A 12,140-nucleotide genomic window follows, 5' to 3' on the forward strand; every position below is an offset into this window, starting at 1 on the left:
TCTAATTGGAATAAATTTTTTTTCTTTCGAAAGTAGACTCAAATATCTTTCCGTCAATATATAATTTGAAATATAAAAAACTCCGTATAGAGGTAAAAAACGCAAAGGAAAACTATAAGACTGAAAAAAATAACTACGAACTTAGATCTAAGGTTTAGGGTTTAAAGAAAAGGATCACATTACCTCCATGAGTTGACCAAGTCAACTCACATAACCTGCTTTGATATCAAAATAAACGATAACCTAATAATGGGAGTCCTGAAAATCAACATGGTATCAGAACTTTGATTTTCAGGACTCGTAGTATGGTTTTCGGTATTTCAGAAACCCATTATTTTCTTTTTTCATATTGTTAATTTGTTTTTTTTCATAGTTGCTATAACATGGTTTTTTTTATTTTGTTACTCCGTTTTTCCTGCTACTAGCATTACACACTGTTTTTTTTCTCCTATACTTCCGTAATTGCCACCCGTTCAGAAAACCCTGAGTCATCGTGGATGCATCGTCTGCTTGTGGGTGAAGCTCATTCCAGAGAACATTACAACTGATAACCCAATGCTTTACGGTGGATGGTGGTCATTGCTGGGTCATTCTGATGAGTTGTGGTAGGCGAAAAACTAAAGAGAAGGCTGGCCATATTCACATAGTCGATCGAGTTCTTGCTATTTGATCTCCGGAATTCCTGCTCCGACACTGGGCCCCTCTCTCTCTGCTTGTTTGAAAGCAATGAGAGCTCGCCTTTGCGATTTTGCTAAGTTGCATCTCCCTGCAAACCAAGCCATTCTTGAAGCAACAAAGATGGCTGGCCAGATGGGAGTCCATCACAATCTCTCGAAGAAGCATGTGCTTTTTGTGCCACTATAAAACACAGAAGAGTCTTCCCCTGCATTGCCGTCCACTGAATTTGCCATCCCAGGAGTACTCCGGTCTTGTCCCCCTTTTTTTGGAATCTGAAGATTAATCACCAATCCTTTGCTGGATTCAGCACGTTGCTTCTATTGTGGCTTATGGTATCTCTATTGTTGTTGATCCAAGTCAGCCACCGAGACGTTCTTTCTGGAGGTTTTATCTTCCTTGGTGCTAGTTTATTTCTGGAAGTGCTCAAGATATTGCTTCGCTGTTTCTCGGTATTCAGTCCCTTCTGGATTCAGAAAATTCTCTGCTTGTCTCCTTTACTAGGTGGCTGTATCTTATGAAATAATATCGATATTAATTACTGCAAGTTCCAATTCCAATATGGAATGGCATCGGGTTTATTTCTGGAACATTACTTGATCTTAATCTCTGAGTTCTGCTGCTATTTCCTTTTTCGAAAAACCTCTGGCTATCTCTTCGCTGGAAATTTATCTTCGGTTGCTGATTAATCTCATGCTGCTGATTTCTCGTCTTCATCGCTGATGTGTTGCTGCTTCTGGACAACAAATAAGTCTCTACTCCGTTAGATATTCTGGAAACTAGAGGAAAGTTTCAGGATCTATGACGCCGGATATAATAGCGATTATCCTGTAGGCGGATCAAATTGAGAATCACGGGAGAAATACACGAAATCCGTCCTGAAATAGTAGAGAAATTCTCTAACTCGATTCAAAATATCATTCAACTACCTCCATAGAAACCTCTAAACAACCTTTTAAACAAATTCAACGCCCCCGTCAAGCCCGGGCTGCAGCACGAAATAACACAAACCCGAACCGTAAGAATTATGGTCAAACCCGGGTTCAATACAAAAGATCCAAATAATGATCCGACTAAGGGTCCGACTCCGACTAAAGATCCGATTAAAGATCCGAATATATACCCGTATCAGATATTCTCGCCTGCATCAGTCTCCTCGGGTTGGAAAGAACTCACCCTCGAGTTCATAATAGCTTCAACGGAACCCAAAAATGAAGGACACAAGGGTGAGACATGAAAAACATCTGAAGTCTGCAAATGACGCGCAGGAATGGCCAGCTTCTCCTGCTCAGGCGGCAGGCCAGGAGGAGGATCCTCCGCAACGTCTCCAGGCTCAACCTCTACTAAAAACATGGCGAGCGGAGGATTAGAGGGTCTTGCCTGACGAGATCGGACAGTCACGTCAGACATAACAATTGCACAAATACTACTGTCAATGGTCATACTGTAGACTGGATCAACAACGGGGCAGGTCGAGTGGAAAAGATTGGCCTTCAGCCAATCAGCCCCTGAAGCCCCCTGGGGAGGCACCAGACTCTGACGAACAATCAAAGGCGCATGGCCATCACCACACAACACATCACCATCATCAGTAACATCATACACAGGTTCACCAAGCCCCGCAATGGCATCGACCATGTCTTCCTCAACAGCTGCATAATCATATTTAGGGGCACCAAGCTCTTCAATCGCATGGACTACGTCTTCCTCTACATCATCAACATCAAACACAGGTTCCTCAACATCATCATCATACATAGGGTCACCAAATGCCTTATTGTCAGGTAACCGGGCGATGAATCGTTCAACTTGTAACATACCAGAAAACTCGGGTAGCATTACTCTGAAACCGAGGTCTAAAGGTTGATCTCCCTGACCGCGGTGCTCCATGTATCCTAAACTCTGGTTGTCGAACCTGGGATCGTAATGGTGAGCTTCCATCTCACGAGACCCGAAATCCTGCATCGTGAGATGCTGGGTTAACTCTGCGACTTGCCTCTGCAAATCTGCAATTTTCACTAACTTGGCAACTTGCCTCTGTAAATCTTCAATTATCATGACTTGAATATTATGGTTGCGACCACGACCACCAGCCATGGAAGACAATATTTGTCCACTTTTTTTTTAATAAAAAAATAATAAAAAAATAAGATAACTTAGGGTTTCCCCCAAATCGAAAATACCTCGAGTCTGACGAAACTCCAGAAATTGGGATTTCGAAGCGCAAAACCTGATTTTCCGAAATCGAGACTCCTCCGGTGGCCCTCTCTGACCGTCGTCTCTAGCAGCTCGTCGCCTCCAGTGGCGCTAGCTCGCTTCGGCAATGAGGTTCTCTTGTCTCGAAACCCCCTTTCTCGGCACCACAAAACCCTTTTTTGGTGCCCTATTTTCCGTCAATCCCGAACTTGTTCCATTCGGCCAACTCTATCGACGGCTGTTCCGGCCACGACGACGGCAACGGCAACGTCGTACGATAGTTCCGGAGGTGACGATGTTGATGCCGAACCCTTTCCTTGCAGATTCCCTATCTTCCGGCAACTCCTGAGCCTCTGCTCTATTTTCTGTAACTGCTCGGTCAAGTCCTAAGCTCTGTTCGGTCGAATCCCGAGTTTTTTCGGCAGCAATGTTGAGCGGTAGCTCAACGGTGACGGCAATGGCGCCGTACGGTGACAGCAATGGCGACGGCGTCGTCTTCGTTGACCCTTCTGCTTGCTGCAACGTCTTTGGCTAGATCAGTTTCTTCCGGAGCCTGATGCTCTGATACCAATCGACGCCGGACAGAATAGCGATTATCCTGTAGGCGGATCAAATTGAGAATCACGGAGGAACACACGAAATCCACCCTGAAATCGTAGAGAAATTCTCTAACTCGATTCAAAATATCATTCAACTACCTCCAGAGAAACCTCTAAACAACCTTTAAAACAAATTCAACGCCCTCGACAAGCCTGGACTGTAGCTCGGAATAACCCAAACCAGAACCCTAAGAATTATGGTCCAACCCAGGTTCAATACATAAGATCCGTTTAAGGATCCGACTATGGGAGCGACTTCGAATAAAGATCCGACTATTTACATCAATCAGATTAAGGATCCGACTAGTTACATAGGATCTGATTAAGGATCTGAATATATACCCGTATCAGATATTCTCGCCTGCATCAATCTAGCTGTGTAGTTCATCTTGGAAAGTCATATGCTGGAATGTAGTAAGAATCGGAAACCAGCTGTTAGAAATTTTATTTCGGAAACTTTGCTGGATTGAGTTTTCATTCAGAAAGTTCTCGAAAATTTAGTCTGCTGCAATTTTGGAAGCGGGGAAGATGACTCTGCTGTTTCTTTTGTTAGTTGCTTCTCCGGGATTTATCTCTGCTCTATAAAGTTGCTGTTGCCGAATAACCAGGGAAGAAGACGTACTGTAGCAAAATTTATGTTTCATGTTTATTGTAGCTCAATTAATCTGCCGGGCCTGCTCTTGTTTTGCCAACCCGAACTCGCCCAAGTCAAGCCAGCGAGCCAAGAAACGAGCCAGACCGAGTTCCCAGCTGACCCGAGGTACTGTTTTTGCACTAACAAGACCGGGTCAACTCGGGTCTGGGTCAACCTGACTCGGGCCACTTATTTTTTGCCTCGGTATATGTGCCCAAGATTTTAGCGCCACTCGGTAAAAAATTTTCTCTCGCAGGATTATTATTTTTTAAGAATTGACACATTATTCCTTAGTCAGCATATTATTTGGTATAAATATGTGTATTGGATTATTTCATGGGTTATTTTACAAGGTTTATTTTGGGTCTAGTTAAATGGGCCAAGCCAAGCCCATTTCAGTTGCTGCTATTGTCTCTTTTATTGAGACATTATTATTAAAGAAAAGGTAGCCTCATACCATTATTTATTGTCAACCCCGTAAAAAATATCAATTTTTGTTGGTACATGACGGCGAAACTTCATCCCCATAAAAAATATCAAATTTATTTGTGGTTGGGAGTCCATGACGGTGGAACTTTGTCCACGTAAAAAATATCAAATTTATTTGTGGTTGGAATCCATGACGGAGGAACTTCATCTCCGTAAAAAATATCAAATTTATTTGTGGTTAGGAGTCCATGACGAAGGAACTTCATTTCTGTAAAAAATATCAAATTTTTGTGGTTGGGTCCATGGTGGAGGAACTTCATCCTTGTAAAAAATATCAAAATTTTTGTGGTTGGAAGTCCATGACGGAGGAACTTATTGTTATATTTATGTTACTTCCCCCCATTAATATCATATATTACTCTACCATTTGAGAGTTATTGTCTTGTGGAGGGACATGGTGGTGGAGGTAGACACTTCAGAGCAATGTCTTAGCGACTAGGAGTGATTTACTCTCACTAATATTATACCAACTGGGCTTTATGAACGAGAACACCAGCGTGAGGGGGAGTGTTGGAAGATGAAGGCATATTATATAAAAAAAAATTTATACATCATTTGCAGCAAGTTGGGAGTTCATGCTATTCTCTCACCCCCAGCTTGAGGGGGAGTTTTGGAAGATGAAGGCCTATTATATAAAAAAGATTTTATATATCATTTGCAGCAAGTTAGGAGTTCATGCTATTCTCTCATCCCCAGCTTGAGGGGGAGTGTTGGAAGACAGGTCCCAAGCCCACACGACCAAGGAACATTTACATATCCAAGTGTATTAGAAGTTGGGCCCAAACCTATAAGACCAAGGTAGACCCATGCAACCAAGACATATAGAAGATTGGGTCAAGGCCCACAAATCAAGGAGAAGGCCCATAAGCCCAGATACATTGATGGCAGGTTGGTAAATAAAGTGTCATCTCATAGAGATGACATTGATGTAATTATGTTAAAGTTCTACGGTTAAAACCCTAAACCCTAAATCCTAAGTTTAGGGGTATTATTATAATATTGTAGTTTCATAAATCTATAAATAGAGCTTCAGGGGGAGGGTAAGGAATAATCAATTCCATAACCCTTCTTCCTCCAGTTTTTTCCTAATGGTTTTCTTTCCCTTTTTCTCTATGAGCTAAATTCATAGAGTCCTGAAATCAACAAATAAAAGTAAAAAATAACATAAGCGAATATAATAAAGAAATAAATTATTTTTTTAATAACATAAGATATATTCTAACATTAAAAACCACTAATTTAATACAGTAATAAAAAAATAATATAATAAATAAATAAATATATTATTTGATCAATAACATAATATTTATTTTTACGTATTATTAATTAATAATATATTGTCACAAAATTTAAAACCGTTGGTTTAATTAATTATAGCAATGGGATAATTAAACCAAAAAAATTTATCAAATATTTATTTTAATAATATTTTAATTATGACTATTAAATCACTAATTTAATACAATAATTATAAAATGAATATATCGAATAAATAAAAACAATTATTTTATAAATAAAAAATATGGATTATTAAACCACTTCGTCTTCCTCACCGTGCGCGTTGTCTTCCTCAGTGCCGATAATGGCGGTAGACTACGGCGACGCTCCAACAGTACGCCGAGAAGGAGAAGAGAGGGAGGCCGAGGGACCAGGGGGTCGAGAGGCTCGGTCTCCCGTGCTCTGCGACAGAGGTCGAGAAGGGGAAGAGAGGGAGGCCGAGAGGGAGAAGATTAAAGGAAAAAAAATTCTGGGGAGGAAGGCCGAATGGGAGAAAAAAATTTCGGGAAGAAATTTTTCTTTCCTGGGGGGAGGGGAGGAGATCATCTTGGACTAAGGGCCTAATCAAATGAACTGAGTAATTCATTTTGGATTAACCCATTTTAGGTGAGTACAACTCTTTCTCCATTATTTTCCGCCATCAAAGATAGAATCACTACACGAGCCAAGTAGAACTGAACCAATTAGCTGGTTTCCACTTGAACATCTATAAAGGATTCGCTTGCATAGACATATTAAACATGTTTAAAAAATAGATATGTCTATGTCACTGGAAAATTTCAAGATTGTAAAAAATCTGAATTAGATCCAAGTCTATTAATAAAGCATTTAGACTTAAACTTAATGACTAAAGATATACAAACCAAAATTTGAGAAACTGGTTTATCTGATCAGATCCAGCTCCTCGAAAGTCCTACTTTTCCAACTTCATATCTTAGTTTATCCCTGTAGGTAAGATGTCTCTTTTGTATTTCTTTTCGAAAGCTTGAAGTTAGACCCGAAATAAACCTTCTTTTAATATTGTGAGCTGTTGAAATTTGAATGAAAGATCAGCAATATCTATTGAGATTTTCATGAACAAAGATGTCTTCTTTCTGAAAAGACAGGGAAGAAATTAAGACACGTCCCACCATTGTCTTAATGAGGATTAGTCTATCGATTACGTGAAAGAAAATATGCAACTGCACCATTGAAAAACGAAAGTGGTACTAAAATTATCAAATGATTTGCTAAACGATGGTGTAAAAAATTTTAAAAAATTGTAGAGTGCCAATTTTTGATGATCTGATTTAGTTTTATTCAATTCAGCCAAACAAATCATAATTCATGAGATTCATTAGTCCTTGCATGGGAAAAAGTCATACAAATACTCTAAAATGTAGCTTTCAGATGAGAATGACAAACAATAAATTAGTTGGTTTTGGGTTGTAAGAGTCAGAAACTATAAGAAAAACGTCTTGGACCTCTCCAAATGAAAGATCATTAACAGTAATAATCTGTCTTAAGGAGGTCTCTGTGTCTTTCTAATCATGTTCAGGTCTTCTTGCTGTGATCCAGTTAATGCTCCCATATCCTTAATTAGAATCAAATAATGACAAGTACCCATTGAAGCTTTCGAAGTTCTGAGATTTTCTTAAGTTGCGTTTCAGCATGAGACGGAACCAGACGCGGATAGAAAGCCATGACTCAGTTCTATACTGAAACGCGCTTCAGGTAGGAGTTATTCAAAATTGTTACTTTGTTTCATATTCTTTAAATACTGTCCAGTATTATTTGCAGTAGAATGAAACCACTAAAGCCAGATGTTCAGATTTGGTAGAATGAGAATTTCCTCCGAGGGTTTTTAAATAATCAGAGTCTTTGTTGTTCCCTTCAAGAAACAAACGGGAAGTCGCTTTAGTTATTTTGAGGTGTTACCTGTTGCATTATCTTAGTGCAGCTTGCAGGCTTCGACCCTTCACCAACATTCTTTCGTGACAAGATGGGTGAGCACCAGCCTCGCTGCAGCAAATTAAATCGTTATTCTTACCTCTTCAAAGTCAAAACTCCGCGTATATAATAATTTGAATAAACTCTGGCAGGATTTGTAAAATTTTAGAACATTTTCATAATCTTGATTTCACAACCTCCTTGTTTCCATCATGCTTCGATAGTATATTCAACTGGGGAAGCTTCCGACCGCTGCCAAATGCCCGTTTTCCTCTCGGAGGAGACGCGTTCACGTTGGGGAAAAAAATAGCGAAAGCAGCGACTTACTTCACCAACCCTATGTTCCATTTTCTTCATGATTTGCATTTCTCCACCGTCGACATATTCCTGCTTGGATTTAATCAAACAAAGCGAGACAAAGAAATGTTAACGACTGGGTATCAGAAAGGCGAGGAGGAACTGCAGATGTAGGATTTGAATACGTCTACTTCCAGCTAATTTACTGTATTTTATTGAAAGTTTCCCGGTGGAAGGATCTGTCAGCTTGCTATATAAAGGCCTCTCTTCTTTCCAAATCATGGATTAAGAGACCTTGAGGTTTTCCATCCTGAAATCAACAGCTTGTAGTAGCAGAGCTTGAAGTAGCTTCACTTGGGTCGGCAGCTTGGCATCCAAGGCAGGAATGGGGAAGCCGGAGATGGGGCTGCAATGGCCCAGCCTGGTCTTTGCGGTGGCCGTGTGCTTGGTTGCTACCAGAGTGGCAGCAGACCATGATACTTACTACTACAGTTCTCCACCACCACCACCTCCCTATGTTTACAAGTCACCACCCCCACCATCTCCATCACCACCGCTTCCATATGTTTACAAGTCGCCACCCCCACCCTCACCTTCTCCTCCTCCATATGTTTACCAATCACCACCCCCACCCTCACCGTCGCCTCCTCCTCCTTATGTCTACAAGTCACCACCTCCTCCTTATGTCTACAAGTCACCACCTCCTCCATCTCCGTCTCCTCCTCCTCCATACTACTATAAATCTCCTCCACCTCCCTCACCATCACCACCACCTCCATATGTTTACAAGTCACCACCCCCACCCTCACTTTCTCCTCCTCCTCCATATGTTTACCAATCACCACCCCCACCCTCACCGTCGCCTCCTCCTCCATATGTCTACAAGTCACCACCTCCTCCATCTCCATCACCTCCTCCTCCATACTACTATAAATCTCCTCCACCTCCCTCACCATCACCACCACCTCCATATGTTTACAAGTCGCCACCCCCACCCTCACCTTCTCCTCCTCCTCCATATGTTTACCAATCACCACCCCCACCCTCACCGTCGCCTCCTCCTCCTTATGTCTACAAGTCACCACCTCCTCCATCTCCATCACCTCCTCCTCCATACTACTATAAATCTCCTCCACCTCCCTCACCATCACCACCGCCTCCATATGCTTACAAGTCGCCACCCCCACCCTCACCTTCTCCTCCTCCTCCATATGTTTATGAATCACCACCCCCACCTTCACCGTCGCCTCCTCCACCATATGTCTACAAGTCACCACCTCCTCCGTCTCCATCACCTCCTCCTCCATACTACTATAAATCTCCTCCACCTCCCTCACCATCACCTCCGCCTCCATATGTTTACCAGTCGCCACCCCCACCTTCACCTTCTCCTCCTCCTCCTCCTCCTCCATATGTTTACAAATCACCACCCCCACCCTCACCATCGCCTCCTCCTCCTCCATATGTCTACAAGTCACCACCTCCTCCATCTCCATCACCTCCTCCTCCATACTACTATAAATCTCCTCCACCTCCCTCGCCATCACCACCACCACCTTACATTTATCAGTCACCACCTCCACCATCACCCTCACCTCCTCCTCCATATGTTTACCAATCACCACCCCCACCATCTCCTTCACCTCCACCTCCGTACTACTATAAATCTCCTCCACTTCCTTCACCATCACCACCCCCTCCTTACATGTACAAGTCACCACCACCACCATCTCCTTCTCCTCCACCTCCTCACTACTAGTACAAATCACCACCATCACCATCTCCATCCTCACCTCCTCCTTACTACTACAAACCACCACCCTCACACTATCCCCGCCACATCCTTACGATTATTACTACTCACCCGCTCCACCAAAGGACTACAAGTGGCACGATTAATTAGTTTGATTCTTGTTACGTGGAAAGAGGTTCTGAAATTACAGAATGCTAAGAAGCTCAACCGTGCATGTTGTTGTTCTTATTTTATTTTCGTATCGTATATTTCTGAGAATAAACAGAGACAAGGATGCACATTGTACTACTGGCTATCGTTTCTTTCTTGTTGCTGAAGTTATATTTGATTAATTTGATATTTCTTGATAACGAGAATAGAGTGCAACTCCTACATTTTTTCATGTTTCGTTTTCGTTGTTCGTAATTGGATAGCTAAATGTTCTGTTTTGAATCGTATGGGTAGAAGCATAAGCGTGTACAAAAACTCTGGGAATTGAATCCAAGTAATCGGCAGTCAGAAAAGTGTAGCATAAGCACAGGATAGGTTATCTTATAGTTTGTATTTCTAGTATAGGCACAAATACTATAATCAGGTTTTTTGTCATTATCATGTTAGGAAATTAACATTTCCTATTATAATTTGGGTAACATATTTATTATGCAATTATATTTTCTATTATTAATGGAATGGGCTGAAATTAAGTGATCTAATTTTGTTAAGCCCATTAAGGAATGGGCCAATTGAATAGATACCATAGGGAATTATGGGAACCCTATATAAATAGACACAACATGGTTATGGTCCCCAATATACTAAATCACACACAATTTCCTTTCTCCCCATTCGGAAGAGAGACGGAGGTTCCATTGAGGAATAACGCGATTTAGTTGAGGAAGACCAAAACATCAATATCCGTTATTATCGTTCATCACAGTAAATTCCGCATTAGAAGACGAAAGTCACGGAATAGATCCAGGTATGTTTTCAATCCTAATATTCTAGCATGTTGTAAATTCTGGATTAGAATTTACTATTATGGATTCCAACAAGTGGTATCAGAGCGGTACATATTAGATTATTAGGATTTCTAAATTAATTCCGTGGAGTGCAGAAATTTTAATTTCTACACGGAATTCGTCTCCGTCGACAGTGGAGGATTGCGCGTGGCTGGAGGTTGAAGGAGAAGTTGAACTCCAGTACGCAGTGCGTGAAGGAAGGAAGCAAAAAAAAAAAAAAAGTGACACGCTACAGTAGCCGCATCGTCGGATGCTGCAGCGACGTCCCGCGGGATAAATGGGAGCGGCGACGAAATCCGCTGCATCGATGCCCCCACCCCCCCTTCTCTCTACGCGTGGAAGAGGGGGCGACGGATTAAGCCGACGCTGCAACGACGTTCGACGGGAAAGGGGGAGGCGACGGAGGACGCCTGGGCACGCTGCAGCCCCTGTCTGGAGAGGGTATCATTTTTTCCGCTGTCGTCATCGCTTCTGTCGTCAGAAGGGAACGAGCGACGACAGATCGGCTGACGGAGGAAGATTGGGCGACAACAGCCCCCGTCGGAAGCGCTACCGTGTTGTTGGGCAACATCAGTGCCCATCGGGAGCGCTGCCTTGCCCGTAGGCGCTGGGACTCGGTGCGCTGCAGAGCCCATCAGCCGCGCTTCCGTGCCCGTTCACGGCAACGAGTGCTTTGCAATGACCATTGGGTAAATATCGTGCACGGTCACTGTAGTGGGTGCGCTGCTTTGTCTGTTGGGTAACTGCCGTGCTCCTTCACAACAACGGACATGCTGCCATGTCTGTTGGGCAAACGCAACAACCCTTGCGTGAGCTGCATTGTCTGTTGGACAAATTGCAGAAAAAAAACCTTTGGTTTGTAGCTTTACCTACCGAGATTGACTTGAACCGATTGCTGCAGATCGGGTCAACTCGGGCTGAGCTTGCTCGACCGAGCTAAAACTTTTTGTTTGGTGTATATGCTCAATAAGGCTGCTCATATTGTTTTGTTACATATGACTAAATTTTTTATTTATATATATATATATATATATATATTACATTATAGAACATTCATTGCAGCTCCAAGGGAATAAAGACCAACGCCGCGACGCCCATGGGGCGGTGCCAAAGTGTTGGGCAACTGAATAAAAAAAATAAATTATTTTGTTCAGTTGGTCTAGTATTTTCAATCAAATTGTTTGAAGCTACATGTTGCCAAAGTAACCTCTGTAGTGTAGAATAATTTGACTAGAAATACATAGATTTTGTACGGATTTATTTATGCAAATTGTGCTCGTCCCAAAGGAAGA

General features: G+C 42.1%; 1 protein-coding gene across 1 annotated transcript; it reads left to right on the forward strand.

Annotated features, from left to right (window-relative positions):
- Window positions 1–8,400: 8,400 nt before the first annotated feature.
- On the forward strand, window positions 8,401–10,200 carry LOC137941436 (extensin-2-like). Its single transcript, XM_068786843.1, has one exon. It carries the CDS (start codon window positions 8,483–8,485, stop codon window positions 9,854–9,856), a length of 1,374 nt encoding a protein of 457 aa, XP_068642944.1. The 5' UTR covers window positions 8,401–8,482; the 3' UTR covers window positions 9,857–10,200.
- The last annotated feature ends 1,940 nt before the right edge of the window (window positions 10,201–12,140 follow it).

The sequence above is a fragment of the Aristolochia californica genome, unplaced genomic scaffold (assembly GCF_029961685.1).
Source record: "Aristolochia californica isolate CCGP_79_NKW_82.1479 unplaced genomic scaffold, dmAriCali1.0.hap1 SCAF_9, whole genome shotgun sequence".
Lineage (NCBI taxonomy): Eukaryota > Viridiplantae > Streptophyta > Magnoliopsida > Piperales > Aristolochiaceae > Aristolochia > Aristolochia californica.

Bases quoted from the DNA above. Each gene is read 5' to 3' on its own strand.
- LOC137941436 (XM_068786843.1), top strand. From the start codon at position 8,483: ATGGGGAAGCCGGAGATGGGGCTGCAATGGCCCAGCCTGGTCTTTGCG.